This window comes from Marmota monax, unplaced genomic scaffold (assembly GCF_021218885.2).
Source record: "Marmota monax isolate L192 unplaced genomic scaffold, Marmota_monax_Labrador192_F-V1.1 WCK01_AAM20220418_F8-fsc00204, whole genome shotgun sequence".
Lineage (NCBI taxonomy): Eukaryota > Metazoa > Chordata > Mammalia > Rodentia > Sciuridae > Marmota > Marmota monax.
The window spans coordinates 2,833,785-2,856,444 of record NW_026695247.1 but is presented as its reverse complement, the minus strand read 5'-3'; the positions used below and the strand labels follow the sequence as shown (position 1 = coordinate 2,856,444).

The following is a 22,660-nucleotide window of genomic DNA, read 5'->3' as shown; positions in this document are numbered from 1 at the left end:
TTTGAAGGATTGTGGGATTGGGACTAAGACAGATTTAATCATATGCTGTATAAGAGTTATGGACCTCCCCAAGACTGTTAACTAATCTATAAAATTAGGTTAATAGTACCTATTTTAAGAGTTGTCACAAGGATTAAGTGATACACTCCTAGTTAAGTACCTAACAGTGATAATCTTTAACTGGTTTTTTGTTTTGTTTTATTTTTTTAGAAAATGAAAGTAAAAATTTATTATACAAAGTAAAAATAATAGTTTGATTTAGAGTAGGAGTCACTTATCACACAAAAACACTTTATGACACATGGGATTCTTGAGACATCCAACTCCATTCTGGCCTTTAGGGGTCATTCACATATTGTTTGTGTTTCATTAGTTCATTAAAACAACAAATGTTTCTTGTTCCAGGTACTTCTTTTTTTAATTTGTTTAAATTAGTTACACATGACAGTACAATGATCTTAACATATCATACATTTGAATCAGATGGGGTCTAATTTCTCATTTTTCTGAGTATACAGGTTGCAGAATCACATTGGTCATGCAGTCACATATATACCCACAGCAATAATAATGTCTATTTTATTCTGCTGTACTTCCTTTCCCCCCTTGCCCTCCCCTCCCCTCCCATCACTTCTCTCTACACAATCTAATGTGACACCCTTCTTTTTTTTTTCCCCTCACATTGTCATACATGTATTCTGTATAACGATGAGGGTCTCCTTCCATCTTCCATGCAATTCCCCTTCTCCTCCCTTTCCCTCCCACTTCTCTTCCCTATTTAGTGGTAATCTTCTTCTCATGCTCTTCCTCCCTACCCCATTTTGAGTCACCCCCCTTATATCAGAGAAGACATTCGGCCTTTGTTTTTTAGGGATTGCCTAACTTCACTTAGCATAATCTGCTCTAATGCCATCCATTTCCCTGCAAATGCCATGATCTTGTTATTTTTTTAGTGCTGAGTAATACTCCATTGTGTATAAATGCCACATTTTTTTTTATCCATTCATCCATTGAAGGGCATCTAGGTTGGTTCCACAGTCTAGCTATTGCGAATTGTGCTGCTATAAACATTGACGTGGCTGTGTCTCTATAGTATGCTGTTTTTAGGTCTTTTGGATATAGTCCAAGAAGGGGAATAGCTGGGTCAAATGGTGGTTCCATTCCCAGCTTTCCAAGGCATTTCCATACTGCTTTCCAAATTGGCTGCACCAATTTGCAGCAATGTATGAGTGTACCCCCCCCCACCCCCGCCCCCCGCCCATCCTGTCAGCATTTGTTGTTGTTTTTATAGCTTATCAGTTGTCATGTTGGTATGAGAAGAAGAGATTGATGTTATGGTTCTTTTACAGGAGCATTTACCATTTGCTGTTGTAGGAAGTATGGATGAGGTAAAAGTTGGAAATAAGATGGTCAAAGCTCGTCAGTACCCTTGGGGTATTGTACAAGGTAAATGAGATAAACAATGACTTTAAAAATATATATATATATATATATATATATATATATTGTACGAATTATGGTGGCACATAACTGTAATCCTGGCAAGTCAGGAGACTGAGGCAAGAGGATTTCAAGTTTGAAATGAGATTGGCAACTTAGGGGGAGACTCTATCTCAAAATAAATAATAGAAAGGGCTGGAGATGTAGCTCAGTGGTAAAGTGCCCCTGGGTTCAATCCCCAGTACCACAAAAATAAAACAACAAAAAATAAAAGAAAAAGAAAATAAATTATCTGTGTTGCCTCATAATCTGATGTATTTAATATATTCTTTTGAGGTAATGCTTATTTTGAATTATGATTGGTTGTCAAAGGACTTAACTGTATAATTTTTTGGCCAGTCTGTAGTGGTAAGGCAGAGTAACCTCATTCTCACTGTAGCACTCCCATTTTATCTCCCCTGAAGGCATGCAGAAGGTGAGAAGCACTGGTTGGGTATTTTGATCAAAATTTGGATTTTTTTTTTTTTTTATGGGTGCTTGGGATTGAACCCAGAGCCTCACTGAGCTACATACACCAGCTCTTGATCAAAATTTAAATGTGTAAAGTGGTATTTAAACATGATATATAAACTAATTACCACTTAACAATAGGGAACAATAAATTATGTTCTTGTAAATTTATATTTTTTTTTCTGATCAAAATAGGGAACAATAAATTATGATCTTGTAAATTTATATCTTTTTTTTCTGATCAAACAAATAAATCATTGAACCAAGCTGAAAAAGTTAAATCCACTTGACATTTAGGTTATCTGGCATTTAGTATTTAGTACTATCTGGTTCATTTATTTGTGATATTAATGGGGAATAGAATACCCCTATCCATTTACTGGCCTTCCAAATACTGCTTTTTAAAAATTGACAACTTTTTAAATTTTTAATTTTATACTTTTAATTTACTAAAAATATAGAAGGACCAGGCATGGTGGTAAATGCTTCTAATGCCAGCTACAGGAGGCTAAAGCAGGAGAATTATGAGTTTATGGCCAGCCTGAACAACAAAGTGAGATTCTGTCTCAAAAATAAATAAATACATGTAATATAAGATTGTTAGTCACAGTAGCATGTTTATTTATAGTCATTGGTCGCCATAAAGTTACATAAAGGCCATATTAGTATATTCACTAATTTTGATTTCATAAATGTATTATAGAAAAAGAACTTGATAATTATGTATAAATGATATTCTTAAGTTTGCACAGTTTTCTACTTTGAGGTGAAATAATATTACATACTCTTAAGAGTACTATGTGAAATGTTATATTATTTGTAAATATTAAAAACATTCGTGAAATATCTTGAGCATGTGATAATATATTTCTTTACCATTTTCTGTTGGCTATTAAATTTAAAGTCAGTCTCCCAATCTGTTAATTAACATTGCCTATAATACAGTGTGTATAAGGTAAGATTTTGGTTACTTGTATAAAATAATTGTAGCTATTAACCATATCAATCATTTTGATGTTTTTCACATGTGTTATTTATTCATTCAACAAACACCAATGTGTATGCCAGGAATTAAAAGCTAATGTTGCTTTTTCTTTTTTTTATGATTAGTGGAAAATGAAAACCACTGTGACTTTGTAAAGTTGCGAGAAATGCTCATTTGTACAAACATGGAGGACCTACAGGAGCAGACTCATACTAGGCACTATGAGCTTTATAGGCGTTGCAAACTGGAGGAAATGGGCTTTACAGATGTGGGCCCAGAGAACAAGCCAGTCAGGTAAGGAGTCTTTCTTGAGAAGCCAGTCAAAAGAGGAAGTTAGAAAGGATTATACATTTTTATGTATATATTTATATACCAGTATAATGGGAATATGTTTTTTAAAAATTTCCAAACCCAGGAAATTGAATCATTTAACAATGAACATTTACTGTGCTTTTTGAATCACTTGAATCCTTCTTGCTTCTGATGGGTCTTTAACTCCTTGTCTGAATCAAAGCCCATGATTTCAGAATACACTGGAATGAATAAGTGAAGGAAAAACACTCATTATTTGGTTTTATCTCTGTATTTATCTGAAACAGATGAAAGTATATTGAATAATTATCATGCAAAAAGTTGGGCTACAAATCATATTAAGTAACCTAAAACTTGATCATTTGGTTTTTATCCTGAAGAATGTTTTATGATGACTGAAACTTAGCAAAGCATTTTGTAAGGAAAGAATGCAACTACTTCTAGGGAGTTCGAGATTAGGTTGTTTCTTACATTATTACAACATAGTTATAAGAATTTTTTAGAACCTGAAGACCTTCTTGCTTCAATGATTAAAGCATAGAGAATTCAATGTTTCTATAAATGTCTTTGGAAATTTTATATGGTACTATATCCTTGCCCTTTTTTTCTTTTTTGGTTGAGACATGTACACTAGAAATCTTAATCCTTTATATCAAATCTGATTATAGCATTTTTTGTTCAGTTTTGCTTGGAATAAAGCATGAGATCCTTAGGGCAAACACTATTTTAAACTTTGTTTTGAGACTGAAGATTCCTTTTTCATTCTACTATTTATATTCCATTTTCCTGCCTGTTAGCATGTGCCCCAGAGTAAACACAATGGTAAAGAACAGGAAAGTCCAATCAGTGTTATAATTGCCCTTGATCTTCTGGAAGATTAAATCTTAGATGAAGTTAAATTTTATTAGTATATAATATTGTAGCATGATAAATTAAGAATTATATGTACTTGATCTTTCCTCACCAAATTTGGGTATGCTGTATTCTGGTCATGGACCAATGATTGTGATAAACTAATGATTTTCTTATTTTATTGTATTATATCTTTACTAAAGATTAATCATCTCAAGTTGGCTTCCCTAGTGTTTCCCAAAGGAGGCTTCGCTTCTCGTTTCTTCCAAGCCTCAGGGTCAGTGCAAAGGTCTCTGTGTGCACTAAGGAGGCAGATACCCTGAGAGAGCAAGCAGGACAGCTTTGGAGTAGTACTCTCTAAGAAGAGGGATCCAGGTTGCCTGGTGGACTCATCATAGTCACCTGTAGATGATTAAGAAATACAGGGTCAGAATTTCCAGGGATGGAGTCTAGAAATCTACATTTTAAAATGCTCATTCAGTCTTGCAGCCAATAATTACTATTTGTCTACCGTCTGCTCAGCATGCTAGACTTTGGGTACGTATGCACAGTGGGTCAGATGGACCTTCTGGGGTGGGTGTGGAAGGAGGACACTCTGCCCTGTGTGAGCAAGAGAGGATGGGTGGTAGTCAGTAGTGGAATTGGGAGACCAAGTTAGGAGACCAGGTACAAGTTCGTAGAGACTTAAAAAAGGTTGGTAGTGATAGAGGAATGAGAAGCATTTTTAGGATATATAATTTTAAGAATCCAGTGGTGGATTGCTTTGATGTGGGATGCAAAGGAAAGAGAATCAAGGATTACTTCAGTGACTCGTTTTATTTATTTGAACCACTTGGTATCAATCCCAAGGCCTCATGAATGCTAGGCAAGTGCTCTACTACTGAGCTACATCCTGAGCCCTCATCACCATTTTTATCTTGGAAACAGGGTGAATAGATGTCGTGTTTATTCCTACATGAACAAAGTGGGACAGGGAGAATTTAGCATTGGCATTGTTAATTGAGAGGTTTTTAAAATATTAAATTTAAGATGCTTATTAAATATTCATAGCTGGCTGTGGTGGCATATGGCTGTAATCCCAGCAACTCAGGACAGGCAAGAGGATCTTAAGTCCAAGGCCAGCCTCTGCAACTTAGCTAGGCCCTAAGCAACTTAGCAAGCTCAGTGGTAAAGCACTCCTGTATTCAATCCCTGTACCAAAATAATAACAATAAAAATAATGATAATTATAATTTTAAAATTCAGTTAATGTGTTTGAGTAGGTTATTACATAAATTAAAAAAATTGAAAATTTGGAATTTGAGAAAGTAGGGATGAGATAGTAATTTGGGAGTCACTAGTGAAAAATACTAGATACTGGATAAAATCATGAGTGGTTTTGAAGTGTCTGCTTTTTTGTTGTTGTTGTTGAGTTGCTGGGCATGCATATGTACTCAGCTCTACCACTCCCCACCTCCAATGTGTCCAAATAGGGTGGGAGCAGTATGGAGGGGAACTGGATCCCAGTGTGAGAATAGCTTCTACTTGTTTCCCTTAACAGGGGAAATTTCTTTGGTTTAAGCTGAGGCAAAGTATTTCTACCAGTGCTTTCTTATTTGTTACTAAATGATGTGATGAGGCTTCTGTAGCCTGATATATCGGAAACTTTCATTTTTTAGAGTTTTCAAGAATTTACATTTTATTTTCAGGTGAATCTTTCATATTTAATTTGGTAGTCTCTATAATTTGGTTGTCATGTAAAATGTATATTAATCTAGCAATTTTTAAAAGAACTTAGATGCACTTGTTAGGATGACCTTTATTTCTCTTTGTCTTCATCAGCCCTCTTCATTGATTTTCCATTTCTACTTATGCTGAGTCATAGTTGGTATCCTAAGCTGCCCACAGTGATCATGTATATCCAGATACATGGCATTATACTCTTACTGGTTTTAAAAACTTGATTTTAATGTTTTATATTGGTTACTATATGAAACATGCTTTTATAAAATTTTGAATCCCCAAGTTTAAGAATTTCAGATTAGCGTACTAGTCTTTTCACAGTTAATTACCTTTAATATTTCAGTACAAAATCACTATCATTTAAGGGTTGTAGGACCTATAGTTTTGAAAGGAAGATTTATGTAATATTTTAGAGTTGCTTGTTATATTAACATTTTTTGTCTTTGGAGCCCTCAAGAGATAAATAACTCACTTTCTGTGTTTAGTCAAGAGTAGACTTAGAAAAAAGTTAATCAATCATATTCAAACTATACATGAAACACCCAAACAGGTCACCTAGAGAAGGGTGTGGGGACTTTCCTTGATGGCATGAGCATCTGAGAATGTTTTTTTCTTCTTTGGTTTTCAACTTTGTCAGTGAGATCTGCACCTATAACATGTGGTCATTAAATGTTCATAACAAAGCTACTTTTATACTTAGGAAAGAAATAGTATAGCAAGAAAGCTTTTTCATTTAATAAGTCTATGATATAGTAAATAGTGGTTGCAGTCATTTCACAAAACTAACCCTACAAACTAGTCACTTCAGATCCCCTAAGAGTTTCTTTACCACCTTTTGAATGATAGTGCAGTTTTCTTTAATTAAAATTGCCCTCATAAGTCTGTGTTGTGCAAAGTTGAAAAGTGGTATGATATGATGGAAAATATTCAGAAGCAAGCACTTTACTCTCCCTTCAGAGAATGCCTTGCTTGAAGCAGTCTGATTTATGATGTTTGGGAATAGGGGCTTTAGAACAAGTATGATCTGGTTCACATCCCAGCTTATTACTTTAAAGCTATGTTATTTAGGACAAATTATTTTACCTCTCTGAACTTTCATTTTCTTACCCATAATATAAAACCAATGCTTGTTCTTGTATGTATGTTACTGTGGAAATTAAATATTGAACATGAGTTCAAAAGTGTTCATTGCTTGTGGCAGATATTCAACAAATGTTAGGTCTCTTTTCTTTATCCTGTAGATTTATTTTCTTCCTAAGCAACTCCAGTACTTGTACAAAGTCGTGAGGCATTTTTTTAAGTTACATTTTATGTGACTTCAAGATATTATGTCAATTGAATTTGTTCTTAAAGGGTGTCAGTCCAGTGTGATACCAATAACACGTGGTGAGGTTTATAAAATTTGTGAAGGGAGCTGATAAATGTAGGGGCTTTTAAAAAATGAGACTCAAACAGGAAAGAAAAAAAAATAGTACAAAGTAAAATGCCTCTTTGGGATCTGAGGCAGTTTATGTGGTACCTAAGACATTTTATACCTTTATAAGCTTTGCTCATGCATGGTAGGAAAACACTACCACTAAACTACATATCCAGAGTAAGCTTTGTTGTTGTTTGTAGTTGTAGATTGACAGAATGCCTTTATTTTATTCACCTATTTTTATGTGGTGCTAAGGATCTAATGTGGTGCCTCACAATGCTAGGCAAACTCTCTGCACTGAGCTACAGCCCCAGCCCCTTAAGCTTTGTTCCTTATGAGGATGTTCTTACAGATGTTTAGCTTCAGTTCCTGGTATTATCTACTACACATATCATAAATTTAACTATCAGCCACAATAGCTATTGTGCAACATTTTTTACTGTTTTTCCTTGAACTTTTTCTAGTTACAATGTTTAAGATTAGTCAAATTCCTTAATTTCATCACATTTTGAAATTTGTTTTTATGTATTTTCATAAGTAGTAGAAATTTCTAACTGACACAGAAGGAAAGTGAATTTATATTACCTGTCAGATCTTCAGGGTATTTTCTCAGAGATCTAAAATGGAAGAGATCAGCATTTCTGACATATAAGTAGGTTAATTATGCCTCTGGAATATCACTAGTAAGAAAGGGTAGTTGTCCATAGAATTCCAGGACAATCTTTGCTCTGCTTGATTTTATCTGCCTCTACTAACCAGAAGTTTCTGTTACTGAACAAACATTTATGAAGAGCTTTGCTAGATAGCCAAGTGAAGATGACAAATGGAGATCCCATTCCTGTTCTCAGGATTTGTGATCTGTTAGGAGAGAGAGTCAGCCAAGATATAAATGACAAGAAGTGGCTTGGAAGGAACAATTGATTCTAACTAAGAAAGTGGAGAAGCCTTCTAGAGAAAGTTGCATCTGCATTTGGCCTTGAGGGATAGAAGAATATGAGGGCAGAAGGAGGGTGGGGAGTAGGCAGCATCAGTAAACAAAGAAGGTACAATACAGCTTGAAATGTGAGGTATGTTTTAAGAACAGTAAATAGATTTGTGTGGCTGGAACATTAAGGGAATTGGATTTGTTTGTTGGGAATGAATCTGGAAGAGTAGAGTTGAAGGAGGTGGGACCTTATTCTATAGAGAGCATAACTAATTGGGAGAAAAATTAAGGAGGTCTGTGGTTTTGGTGGAAAATCTAAGGAGTGGCAGGAACAAAGTGAAAAAAAGAGGACCTAGAAGTCTAGAGATGATTTAGGAGATTATTTCAACAGTAAAGGCAGAAAATGCAAAGATCAAGTTGGGCTGTAATAGGATATCTGTAGAAATGGAAAGAATATAGACTTTAATGATATCAGATAGAGAAAAGTATAAGAGATATATCCCAGGTGACTTTATTTCTTCAATGTTTCTGGAGTTATGCCAGTTAACAGAGACTGAAAAAGGAAAATGTTTGGGAGGGTACTTCTTGTGAAGGACTTTTTTTTTTTTTTTTTTAATTAATTCTAGTAGCTACATTAGCTGTAGCACTGGAGGCCTTTTATCAAATGCTATAGGACATGGCATGTTTCAGATTCTGTACGTCAGCAGCTACTGGTACATCCTATTATATATCTGAGGTCTACTTTGAGGTATGTGAGATTTATCAAATTTATTACATCATCTTTTGAACATGAGAATAACACAAATAACTTTTTGTAGTGTTCAAGAGACCTATGAAGCCAAAAGACATGAATTGCATGGTGAGCGTCAGAGAAAAGAAGAAGAAATGAAGCAGATGTTTGTGCAGCGAGTAAAGGAGAAAGAAGCCATATTGAAAGAAGCCGAAAGAGAGGCAAGTTTGATGTGATTTTTTTCGGTGTCCTATTTCTTTGGATACAATGTAGTTGAGACACTTTTTACTTTTTTTAAAATTTTATGAATTCTGTCTTTAAGAAAAGCAAGTCCTAATATCCATTTGGAAAGCATACATTCAAATTAGGATAAAAGAAAAAAAAGAGAAACTAGGATAGGATCATAAAATAGGCAGGGGTTAGACAATAATAATACTGCAATAACTTGTACACAAATTTTTCTCTGAGCTTCCTTGCAGCCAATCCAGAAAAGGAAATCTTATCAGCTCTCATAGGCATTAAGTCTGCACCAATAAAAGCCTGATAAGCAGGAATTAGCAGAGGGCTTAGGGTACAGAAGTGGAAATAAGCATTGGTTGTGGGCTGTCACAATGCTGTTCTGCTGTCCAGAATGCATCACAATGGAAAAGGAGTACACAGCTTTACCAAGACTGTTGTCTGAGCTGCTTTGTTTACTCAAATTGTGTAATGGATGTATAAGTGAGAATGCTCAAGTGTTGGAATCACATACTCATGTTTCGTTGACATTTCTAGGTTTCTACTTTCTTTTTGTCATTGAGTAAAAAGGAAAGTACTTAATGCCAACAGCTAACCAGTTTACAAGTATCCTATTGTGTCATGAGTAGGGCTAAAAACAACTCATTTCTGTTGGTATTGTGAGATAATGACTAAATCTTCATACACTGATTTCAGACCTCACCTAGGTTTGGCCATATGAGTTATCTTGCATGATGATAATAAAAATATTTTTATGTGAAAGTTTTAGTTCATGACCATTTCTTATTGTACCTAATTTTTAAAAGTATTACTGTGAATTACATTGTTGGTCTTGTTTCATGCTTGGAAAAACTAAATTATAATAAAATATGGAGCCAGGAGTAGGATGATGACACTGGGGCCTGTTAGTCTTAGTTCTGTGTGCAACACTCTTTAAACCATTTGACTTTTTGAATTTTTCTTCTATAATGTGTTCCCACATAGTGATATTGATACATTTTGGCAGTAGTTGTTCTGAGGTGGCATAAAAGTTGAGAACACGAATCTCCTAATATCTGGTGCTCCTCATTCTACCCTGAATTGAGAATATAGCCTCCCTCATGAGTTGTTAGGATGCGGACACATGGGAAACCAGTGGGAATAGTTGGCCAAACACTGATATTTGCTAGGAAGTTCTTTCATGAGAGCTCGTTGATTCCTGCTGTCTGAAGGGCTGGAGAGAAGTGATGGTTGTAGAGGTCCAAGGCATTGCCAACCTGAGATTGAACCTGGACCACAATCTCTCAGTCTTAATAAAGTTTTTTCCATAGACCAAGTTTTTCCCACTCTCCTTCTCCCCAGAAGACCAGGGTCAGCAAAATGGGTCAGGTCCAGAATGCAGATAGTGTGTGATGAAGAAGGGTAACATTTAGCTGCCTTAGGTAAATCAATAGGGCCATTATAAAATGGAAACTGTGTCTGTATGAGTTACTTCTGATGGAGTCAATAGTAACCATGTGATGTATACTTTGGGATAAAAAGCCTTAAAAGCTTAAAATCAAAACTCCAACTCATTCCTTTACCCCTCTATCAGCAGGTCTGCTCAGGAGACAAGTTTATTCCTATGGATCCTGCTCCTCTGCTCCATCTTTCTAGTTTGTTCCTATGGATGCTGCCCCTCAACTTTTAAAGGCTACATTTTAAAGTAGCTATTTTAGCTGGGCGTGGTAGTGCACACCTGTAATCCCAGTAACTCAGGAGGCTGAAGCAGGAGGATCTCAAGTTTGAGGCCAGCCTTAGCAACTTAGAAGTACTCTGTAACCTTTCAAGATATTTTAGTATGCAAATAAAGTATGTCACTTCGATTTAAGTAATCAGAGATTCATCTCTGTTTACATAACACCAATCTGCCTGTATAGGCTCCCTTCCTGAGCTTCTACTCTGCTCGCCTCCCATGTGATAGGGGTGCACCATGCTCAGAGAGTTGTGACTCTTACACCATTGACCTGCTTTTTGTTTGTATTTTGTAGTTCTGGAGACAGAACCCAGGGCCTTGTGCATACTGGACAAGTGCTTTCAACCACTGAGCTGATCCAAGTGATCTATTTATTACATCTTTTTTTTAATATTTATTTTTTAGTTATAGGTGGACACAATATCTTTATTTTTTTATGTGGTGCTGAGGATTGAACCCAGTGCCTCATGCATGCTAGGCTAGTGCTCTACCTCTGAGCCACAACCCCAGCCCCTACATCTCTTGTTTTGAAAAGCAGAAACTATTTAAATAAGCAAATACTAAGGAGCTGATACTTCTCAGAAAAGGCATCCTCTGGAATGAAGGAATTATAGGTTAGAAGGGCCTTACTTAGTCATGTTTCAACCTTGTCTCATTTTCAGTACTTCTGTCAGGGGCTCAGTGGCCCTCAGGACCATTTACTTGTTCCATGTATGGAACATGAAATTTTTATTAGGTAGAATTTAGCCATCTATTGTTTCTACCCTCATTCTCTGACTTAATGAATTATTTCCCCAACTATTTTGTTATTGTTGTTGTTGGCATTATAGCAGGCATTACAAAGCCATAGATTGATTTTTTTTTTAAATTAAATTTTATTTCTTTTTTTAGGTATACATGACCATAGAGTGTATTTTTACATATTACACATACATGGAATATGACTTATTCTAATTAGGATCCCATTCTTAATGGTTGTATGATGTGGAGTTTCACTGGTGGTGTATTCATATATAAACAAAGGGAAGTTGTGTCCAATTCATTCTACTGTCTTTCCTATTTCTACCCTGCTCTTCCCTTCATTCCCCTTTGTCTAATCCCCCCTGTCGTGTGTTAGCATCTGTATAACAGAACATTTTGCCTTTGGTTTTTTGGGATTCACTTATTTCACTTATTAGTGATAATGTCTAGATGCATCCATTTACCAGCAGAAGTCTTGAAGTCATTGTTTTTATGGCTGAATAATATTTCATTTTCTTTATCCATTCATCGGTATAAGGACATGTCGGTTGGTTCCATAGCTTAGCTATTGTGAATTGAGCTGCTTTAAACATTGATGTGGCTGTGTGCTAATTTTAAGTCAGCACATTTTAAGTTATTTTAAGTATATACCCAGGAGTGAGATAACTGGATCCAATGGTGGTTCCATTCAAAGTTTTCGGAGGACTCTTCATACTGTTTTCGAGTGGTTGCACCAATTAACAGCCCCATGAACGTACCTTTTCTTCCACATCTTTGCCACTATTTATTGTGTTACTTGTATTTTTGATGATTGCCATTTTGACTAGAGTAAGATAGAATCTAACTGTAGTTTTAATTTGCATTTCTCTAATTGCTAGAGATGTTGAACATTTTTTCATATATTTGTTGACCATTTGTATTTCTTCTGTGAAGTGCCTGTTCAGTTCCTTTGCCCATTTATTGACTGGGTTATTTGTTTTTTTGGTGCTAAGTTTTTTGAGTTCTTTATATCCTGGAGATTAATGTTCTATCTGAGGTGCAAGTGGCAAAGATTTTCTCCCATTCTGTAGGCTCTCTCTTCCCGTTCTTGATTGTTTCCTTTTCTGTAAAGAAGCTTTTTAATTTGATACTCTCCCTTATGTTGACTCTTGATTTTATTTCTTGTGCTTTAGGAGTCTTGTTGAGGAAGTCAGTTCCTAAGCCAACATGATAGAGAGTTGGGGCTACATTTTTTTGCTATTAGGTGCATGGTCTCTGGTCTAATGCATTGGTCCTTGGTCCACTTTGAGTTGAGTTTTGTGCAGGATGAGAGATGGGGGCTTAATTTTATTTTGTTACATATGGATTCCCAGTTTTCCCAGCACCATTTGTTGAAGAGGCTTTTCTCTAGTGAATGTTTATGGCACCTTTTAGATAACTGTATTTATGTGAGTTTTTCTCTTATCTTCTTTTCTGTCTGTTTTGGTGTCAATATCATGCCATTTTTGTTACTAGGGCCCTGTATTATAATTTAAGGTCTGGTATTGTGATGCTTCTTGCTTCGCTTTTCTCACTAAGGATTACTTTGGCTATTCTGGGCCTCTATCTGGTCTTGGGCATGTCTTAGTTGGTAGGCTTTGGATGGCATTTTTAATTTCATTGCCTGAAATTCGTCTGCTTAAGTTTTTCTATGCCCTCTTGATTCAATTTTGGTAGGTTGTCCTAGAAATTTGTTGATGTCTTCAAGATTTTCTGTCATATTGGGGTATAAATTTTCAAAATAGCTTCTGATTATCGTCTTTATTTCAGTAGTGTCCATGGTGTTATTTCCTTTTTTTTTTATCATCGATTTTAATAATTTGAGATTTTGCCCTCTTTCTCTTGGCTAAGGGTTTATCAATTTTTTATTTTTATTTTTTTAGAGAATGAGCTTTTTTTTAAATTTATTTTTTAATTTATTTTATTTGGTTCTTCAATTTCATTGATTTCAGCTCTGATTTTAATTATTTTCTGTCTTCTGCTTTTGGTGTTGACTTGTTCTTCTTTATCTAGGGCTTTGAGATGTAATGCTAGGTTATATATTTGGTGACTTTCTATTCTTTTAGTGAATTAGCTCAGTACAATGAACTTTCCTCTTAGAACCGCCTCCATAGTGTCTCAGAGGTTTTAATATGTTGTGTTGTTATTCTCAACGTATTTTTTTATTTTTTCATTTCACCTCTGATTTATTCTGCCATCCATTGGCCATATATATAATAGTGTAATATTTAGTCTCCAGGTGTTAAAATAGCTTCTTTTTAAAATTTTATTGTTTATTTCTAATTTCATTCCATTATTATCTGATGGAATACAAGCAAGGTATTATCTCAATTTTTTATTATTATTTATTTTTGTATTTTCTAAGATTTGTTTTGTGGCCTAAGAATGGTCTGTTCTAGAACAAGATCTGGTTGCTGCTGAGAGGAAAGTGGATTCAGTCATTGATCGATGAAATATTGTATGTATGTCTGTTAATCCTTTTGTATTTTTTAGTTCTGTAACTTCTTTATTTAGTTTTTGGAAGATCTGTCTAGTCATGAAAGAGGTGTGTTAAAGAGAGGTGTATTGTGTTCTATTTGGTTATTGAAATTGAGAAGCCTTTGCTTGATATACAAAGATGCTGCATTGTTTGAGGCATACTTATGATTGATATATCTTGTTGATGTATAATTCCCTTAAGCAGTATGAAATGGCCTTCTTTGTCCCTTCTAATTAACTTTGGCTTGAAGTCCACTTTGTCTGATATGAGGATAGAAACCTCTGCTTGTTTACGAGATCCTTATGAATAATATGTTTTTTCCCCATCCTTTTACCTTTAGTCTGTGGATATTTTTGCCTATGAGGTAATTCTCTTGGAGACAGCATTGTTGGGTCTTGGTTTTTAATTCAATCTACTAGTTCCTGTCTTTTGATTGATGGGTTTAGGCCATTTACATTCAATGTTATTATTAACAAATGATTTTTAATCCCTGTCATTTTGATTTATTTCTAATTTTTAATTTGAATTAATTTCTCCTTTGACTATTATTCTAGTGTAGTTCTTCCCTTTCCTGGTTTCAGTTTTATTTTTCATAAAATATTTTGAGTGTATTTTGTAGTGCAGGCTTTCTAGTTGTGAATTCTTTTAACTTTTGTTTATCATGGAAGGTTTTTATTTCATGATCAAGGCTTAATTTTGCTGGTATAGTATTCATGGTTAGCATCCATTTTCTTTCAATGATTGGTTTTTCTCTAATATTACTTCATTGAAAAGATTGTACATTACTTTGGTTTGTATCTCTGAGTCTTCATCTATCCTAATAAATCTTATATTTGGTCCTTCATGGTGGACCATATTTCTTGGAAGTTCTGTGCATTGTCTCTTATCATCTTTTCTCCATGGTCCACTTTATTTTCAAGATCCTATTTTTTTTTTTGTTGTTGTTGTTGGTTAAAACTCTATCTTCCAAGTGGTCTAGTCTGCTGGTAATGCTTTCCATTGAATTTTTAATTTGTTTTATTGATTCATTTATTTTGAGGATTTCTGCTTGCTTTTTTACAGAATCTCTTTATTGATCTTTTACTTATTGTATTTTCTAATTTTACTCTTTACCTCTTCCTATACCATGAACTTTCTAAACTGACATTTCTTCCACTGTGGTGTTGATGGATTCTGTTATTGAAGTATTCTGGTTTGTTGGGGCAGTTTGTTTCCTTGCTTTTTCATATTGTTTGTGTGTCTACCCATGTAACAGTATGGGTAGAGTTTCTACTTTTTGGCTTATAGTGTCCCTGAAGATTTCCAGTAACTCAAAATTTAGGGATAGGTAAATAAATAACAACAACCTTTCTGTGACATCTACAATGCTAATTGTTACAATAAACAGAAATGATCTAATCAGTTATAATAGTAAAAAGGTTTACAATTTCAAATGCTGAATAGGGAGAGCACAGAAGAGATCTAAGATGTGATGATTATGAGGGAGAGGAGAGAAATATAAGTTAAAAACTAAAGGAAGAGTGAAACAAAAATAGAGTTTGTTAGCAGAGGAGAGAAAGAATCAAAGGAAACAGATAAGTGAGAGAAGAAATTGTGAAACAAAAAATTAAAAAAATAAAAGAATACGAAACAAAACTGAAATGTACTAATCAAATATCCCAGTCCTCAGTACTTAGTCATAAAAAATAACTGCCTTCAAAAAATGCTTGAAGTTAGAAAAAATTGACAACTATGTATGCATTAACATCACAATTAATGAAAAAAAACAAGAAAAATTTCCCCATGAAAAGTTAAAGAATTGTTTCCTTTGGAGTTCAAAAAATTCTCAGCTTCCCTTCTCCTCAGTGTTAGGTGTAGTGGGATAAAGTGTGACGTCTGCCCCACCCTCAGAGTGTGGTTGTTAGTGTATGAAAGTAGATCCTATAGGTGGAGCTTCTGGATGTGAAGTTTAGGCCTAGATAGGTTCTAGGTTCTTTGTTGAATAGCAATTGATTTTAAATTGGCACACCTCCAGGGCCCAGTAGTTGCCTGTCCACACTAGGAGACTATACTCCAGGAATCTCCCCTAGACCAGATGTGCAGTAGAAGAGCCAATCCTTTGTCCCCTCCATTACCCCTGGACCCCCGCGTTTCATGTTCATTCAGGTAGGTGCCTGACCCTTTCGAATTTCTGGCTGGTCTCCTCTCCCTGCTGGTATTGCAAGCAGCTAGATTGGAGGGGGAGGGCTTTTGGCCAGGTGGGTATCCATGACCTCTATTCCCCTGTATAAACCCCTTTCTGTGTTTGATTTTCTCCTAGTCACTTAGGCACACTCTATGTCATGCAGTGTGTGCTTGCCAGGCCTATATTTTGGGCCCAGCTTGGGTTCACCAGGTTCTGTTCACCCAGCTGTTGGGGGCTAGCAGCTTGGCTGCAAAATGGCTCCTTCCTCTGTCATCCATGGACAGCTGGGGGAGATGCACCTTCTTTCCTGCACAGTGATCTTGTGCAGCATGCCTTTCAGGTTAGTTCATCATTGTCTTAACCACAGGCCTCCTAAAAATGTGGGTTCTTTAATTCCTTTATCCATCCACTTTGCTCAAGCTTGGTAGTGGTGGGGGTGTTTTAGCTTGCCATGACGGTGGTGCTTGGGATTTCTTCTTTATTTTATAATATTCAGCTTCCTGAGTTCTCCATATGCTTTGAATGACCAGTATTAATTTCCAGAAAAGTCACTTATTTTTCCCACCCACCTGCTGAGAAGCTGCCTATTTGCTTTCTTGGTTTCACATCATGAAGCAGCCAGGAAAGTGACCTCTTCTATTTCTCCATCTTGAAACCCAACTATGATTATATACCATCTTTTCCAAATACCAAGTCCAACTATCGCCCAAACCAGGTACCTACCTGGATCCTGACTGGTTGGATTCATCTGCCTGCCTGTATCAGAAATAAGCAAATGATGTAAAAAGATAAAATAAATTTTATGCAGTTTGATCAAACTGGGGAAAAGTAGATAGATTGTTTTTTCCCAGGTCCTAAGATAATGGTTATAATTTATAGAAATATGTGTAAATTTAACTTGGCTATGTGAGACAGTGAATGTGTCAGTTGAAAACTTTCTGTTTTCCTTGGTACAGAAAGGGCCAGGGGGTATTTTTCAGTTTTCAGTCTCAGCTTGAGGAAGTTCAGGATGCAGAAAAGAACTTCAGGATGCAGAAAAGGGCTTATCAGGAAGTTGCTTTTTATTAATTTGCATGAATGCTCAAGTGCTACACAGAACTGACAATATTAATCTCAGTATCTAATCAGACTATAGGACAAAAACCAAGTTTATCTTTTAGATTTTAAATTCTGCACTTCGATGTTGGTAGGCATGCACATAGTTGATTCATGTGGAGTCTGCTCAAGTCCCCAGATTGTTATTTTTAAGGTAAACTACAATTAAACTAGCTTTACGTGTTACAAAAATCTTTGTCCTTATACCCAGTGCTGATCCAAATAATGAAGACAAGGTTTTGAAAAAAATGGAAAAGACATTTATTGATTTGCTTGAAAATGAGAAGAGTAGTAGACTAGTATCTCAAGAACTATTGTTCCCATTACAAGGGGGAAACAAAGGAGGTTTTACAGGGAAATTTGGGGACCAGGCTCAGGGGACCAAGCTCAGGATGTGCCTATCAGAAGATATGATTCCTATTCAGATGGTGGCTATTTTAGTCAGCTTTGCGTTGTTGTGGCCAAATACCCAAAAAGAACAATGTAAAAAGGGGGAAAGATTTATTTGGGGCTCACAATTTCAGAAGTCTCAGTCCATAGCTGGCTCACTCCTCATTCTGGACCCAAGTTGAAGCACACATCATGGTGGAAGGGCCCAGCAGAGGAAAGCTGCTTAGCTCATGGAGGGGTTAGGAAGCAGAGTAGGAAGCAAGGAAGGAGCCTCAGGTAAAAACCACCCTTGTGGGGTACACACCCAGTGACCCACCTAATCCAGCCATGCCCTGCCAGCCTGGTTACCATTCAGTCAATGCATTCAAACTAGGATGGACTGCTTATGTTATAGCTCTCACAGTCCATTCACTTGACCTGCAAATATTCCTGCATTAACACTGGAGCTTTTGGGGACAGCTGTTATCCAAATCATAGCAGTGGCCTTTAGATAGCCGACTGCTCAGACTTGGCACAGATACCTTTCTTCTTTTGATCAGTGAACTGAAGTGGATGGCCTGAAATGGGAAAAAACATTAATTTGAATCCTTGAGGTTTTGGGGGAGTGAAGAAGGAGAGGAGGAAGGGTTGGGGGCAGTACATGTTAGTTTTAAAATAAGCTACCAGAGGCCAAGCAGCTGGGTTCATACTCAAAGCATGAAGTTGACCCCCATTTCACACCTTCATTCCTTGTGTACTCCATTAAGCTTACTTGCAGCACTTCCCATACATTTTATCTGTATGTCCTTTCATTACTAGTTCTTCCATTATGTTTTGCTGGGTGCTAGGAGTAGAAAGATGAAAAAAGCAGAGCTCCTGAGCAATCCTCAGGAAGAAGTTGCTCATACAATTAATTATAACATGGAGTGCTAAAGGTTTCTTTGGTGGCTGTAATAGAAGGGTGGAGAGAGCTGCGATTCCTTGTTTGTTTTGTTTATGACTAGTATTTCTTGAGTGCTTATTCTGCCAGACATCATACTTTAAAAATGTTAAGTACCGCCCCTCAATTTTTTAAAAGCTTCCTTTTTAATAAAAATGCTATTTGTTTCTCAGAGTTTTATGCGATTCGAGAAATATGCCTTCTGTTGTTCACATAAGGAATTCCTTAAATTGGGGAGCAGAATAAAGTTAAACACAGGCCTGCCTTTAAGTTGACAATGTTCCCTTCATATGATTTATCAAAGTGATTTTCAGCCCCAAGGAAATAAAAGTTTACTGGCTAATGGTCTTTATTTTTCTTTCTACATTTCTGCTTTTTTTGAATAGGGAAAGAAGAACCCCCTTAGATTCTTAGTTGGAACAGACTTCTTGTTTTCAGATTAACACGAGAAAAATTGGAGCTTACTAACATCTATACTTCACATATACATGAGAGATATCCAGTCAATGAGTAATTCTCAGAGAGGTGCTTTTGAATTTAAGATACTATAGAATCTTCAACAAAGAACAGTGAATTTTTAAAGAATTAACAAGAGAAAAGAAAAGGCAGATAAAGGCTAGTTAGTAAGGCTTGTGAATAAAAGGTCTTCTGAGGCTTTCTCTAGGCTGCTGGTAAAACCTTTGTTCTCCTTGTGAGGGAGATGCAGGGTACTCTTTGTAAATCTCTGCCCTGCTTTTAGGCATTATAAGGAGAACAGAGATCTCTTGTACATCTGTTTCTTAATTGTCTTCAGCTAAGTAGGCCTTCATATTTTAGAGTGGCAAATTCAGGTCTCCCACAGCTGCATTGAATGTATTTAGCCTAAATTTATTTATTTTTTACTGTCTCTGTTGGATATGTAATCTGTTTTTTTCCCATTATAGTGTAAATTCTACTAAAATATTTTTCAAGCTTTTTCGAATCCAGGATTTCTTTGTTTATATTTCAAGGAGTTACTGAATGACTGTAAATATGCAGTATATTTGTAAGGTTCTTGACAAACTGACAGCTAACATTTGCTTTCTAGTAGGGTTTGTCAGTATAACTTCACATTAGCTTTATTAGGAAAATAAGAGGCTATTTTCTTTATGATAATTTCCTTCTGCTCTTTCATGGCCCTTATTTTTTTGAGCATGGTCTTGAGAAACTTTATTAAAGAGGCTTTGAAGAGACTCTTGTAAAGCAATAAAATAAAAAACCCAGAAAAAGGTCAGTTTTGTTAATGAGGCTATGGTTTGTATTTCATATGGTTCAAGCATGTTTTTTTTTTCATGGGAAATCATTATTAAAATTATCAAGGCAATTCCATATGTAAACTTTTACTTGAAGCATGAACTTAGCATTAGGAAAATGATGACCATAAGTAGAAGTTGGGGTTATCTAGTTGCTAAGCCAGAGAGCATTGTTGTGCATGTGCTGCCACACTGTGTCAGTAATGGAAATTACATTTTTATTTCACAGCTGCATGCCAAATTTGAGCACCTTAAAAGAATTCACCAAGAAGAAAGACTAAAACTTGAAGAAAGGAGAAGAGCTTTGGAAGAAGAAAGGATCCTTTTTTCTAAAAGGAAATCTAGCTGTGACATATTCCTGAACCAATCCTATATGGCATCGGGTAGTAACATAAAGAAGGACAAGGACCGTAAGAAGTAAGAGCCCCCACCACTCTGCATCTGTAGCCCTTCCCTCCTCTACTGTCTCCTGGCTCTGCTCCCTGCCCGCCCCCCCCCCCCGAAATTCCATACTGGGGATCAAACCTCCAGGGCCTTATGCAGTGCTAGGTAAGCATTCTAATACTGGGCCACACCCACAATCCTCCTGGTTCTACTTGATCTTCCTAATTCTAGTTCCTATTTACTTACTCTCTGCCTGCCTCCTGAAACTCAAACTGCTGCTCCTTAAGAGCCCAAGCACAGACCTTATCCTTCTCATTTACTTCTCTTTTCCCAAAGCTAGAACAGTACCTGGCACATACTAGGGGCTTTGTAAATATTTGGCAACTGAATGAACAAGATAAAAATATACATCATAGTAGAAAAGGGTCAGTTAGCTGGGAAAAAATTAGCTATTTCACAGCCCAGCTGTGCCCTTAGTATACAGGTAATGACTGTTGACCTACCATGAGTTATTTTGAGTTTTGTGTCTAAATTGAAATTCTGTACTTTGTTGGGGGAAAAAACCCTAATTCTTAGGCTCACTTTTCTTTTAACCAATCCTTTTGATTATTGATTTTGTGAGAATTTTTATTTTAATAAGGGACCCAGGCTATCGATTCGAACTCCTGTGCTTTGATGTCAGAACATGTGAAACCAATGATGGACGTAAAGATGCAGAGGAAGGTAGAGAGGGCCACAGTACAAGGGGGCGGCCATGAGTAGCAATTGGATGATAATCTCAAGCTTGTAGGTTTTGGTATGTGTTAAAATCAAAGTTACCAAAGTTTTAGAAAATAAGTTTTTTTTTCCCCCCTTTTTGATCTCCTTCTGTACTTTGTGTCCTTCATTTTATTTCTTCCACTTAAAATGTCCTTATCGGTTTACCTATTTGAATATAGTGAAATTCATGATTTGTTCTGTTCAGAATGCTCCTTTGGGGTCTTTGCCTCAGTTTACTCCAGCCATCTGTGCCCTAGCAAAGTCATGTCTTCCTATGATAGACCCAGAACAAGACTTAAATTTTCTCAATGCCTGTGTTTCTTGCAATTTTTTGTTGAAATAATGAATGTGATAGTATAATAGTGATATTTGATTCAAGCATTGGATTTCAAAAGATAGACTGATATTATAATATTATAATAGTACTGCTTTCCAACATATTTTTTAAAAATTATAAAGCTAAATAATATTTTGCTGTATCCTTGTATCTCAGATATTACTAAAATTAATTTGCCTTTCAAATTAAAGACCGCTTACATTTACATTGTAAAAACTGTCACCCTACTGCACTTGAAAACCATGCAGTTTGCAAAATCAGAACTGAATTCTTAGAGCTTAGTATCTATCCTCAAGAAATTATGGTTTGGTGGTTGTTTTTTGTTTTCTTTTTCAAAACGCTGTAGCTAAATATCCTGTAATATATTTTCTTTGTAAAATCTTTGTAAAACTAATGACTCTGGTAATTTTTACTTCCTGTATTGTTTTGTGTTGTACCAATCAAAAGTTTTTTTTCTCTTTCCAGTTCCAATTTTATGTAACACAGGAGTTCCAGAGCACAGAAGGTCATCACAAGCAAAAGTAAAAAGTTATAAGTATGCTTTGATTTTCTTGTTGTTTTTATTTGCTTTTATCACTATATATGTTTGGCACATGTCCACTGTTACTGACATTTATGGAAAAATATTTCAAGTATAAGATCGATACATAAGCCAGAGTAGATGATATTACTTAGATATTCACTGTAGAAATCTCAAGTTTCTGTTTTGCAATGAATGTAGATATCGTCTCCTGCTGCCAAGTTATTTTGTCACATATTATGCCAAAGAGCAAAGACTCAGTGCCATCAAAAATACAGAACTCCTTCATACTATGGCTGATTACATTTATATTCCAGGATGAACTTTTTTCATATATACTAAACAAACAAATACACAAAAGTGAGGGAATGTTTCAGAATGTATTACATAGCTCAAACTCTAACTTCTCAATAGTTTTATAGAACTTTAAAGTTTTTTTTCCATTATCCCATTGGTAATATTCCTACCTTTTGTGTCAAATTATGTAACAGAATGACTTTATGCCTTGTTGTGGTTGATGTATTGCTGTGCTGAAACAAAATATGTTGAAAAGCTAACCAGGTATATAAACCCTTTTACCTAGTGATATTCCTGAACCTGGGTATATCATACAGTTTTCATTAGGGTATCTTACTACTTGTTTAAGGTTGTCTTTCAGGGCAAAATATAAGAAGATTGAATCAATTTTATTAAAAATATTTCTTTACGAACTTCTGAATATTAAATACATTATTTCAAG

At 35.7% G+C, this 22,660-nt stretch overlaps 1 protein-coding gene across 2 annotated transcripts in view; it reads left to right on the top strand.

Moving 5' to 3' along the window:
• Septin10 (septin 10) overlaps window positions 1–21,936 on the top strand; it is a 62,771-nt gene extending 40,835 nt beyond the window's left edge. For both annotated transcript variants that reach the window (XM_046420246.2, XM_046420247.2), the window contains 5 exons: window positions 1,350–1,446; window positions 3,061–3,229; window positions 8,982–9,114; window positions 20,151–20,338; window positions 21,867–21,936. In XM_046420246.2, coding sequence (XP_046276202.1) covers window positions 1,350–1,446; window positions 3,061–3,229; window positions 8,982–9,114; window positions 20,151–20,338; window positions 21,867–21,882 — 603 coding nt within the window. In that variant the 3' untranslated portion in view covers window positions 21,883–21,936. The remainder of the gene's footprint in view (window positions 1–1,349; window positions 1,447–3,060; window positions 3,230–8,981; window positions 9,115–20,150; window positions 20,339–21,866) is intronic.
• The last annotated feature ends 724 nt before the right edge of the window (window positions 21,937–22,660 follow it).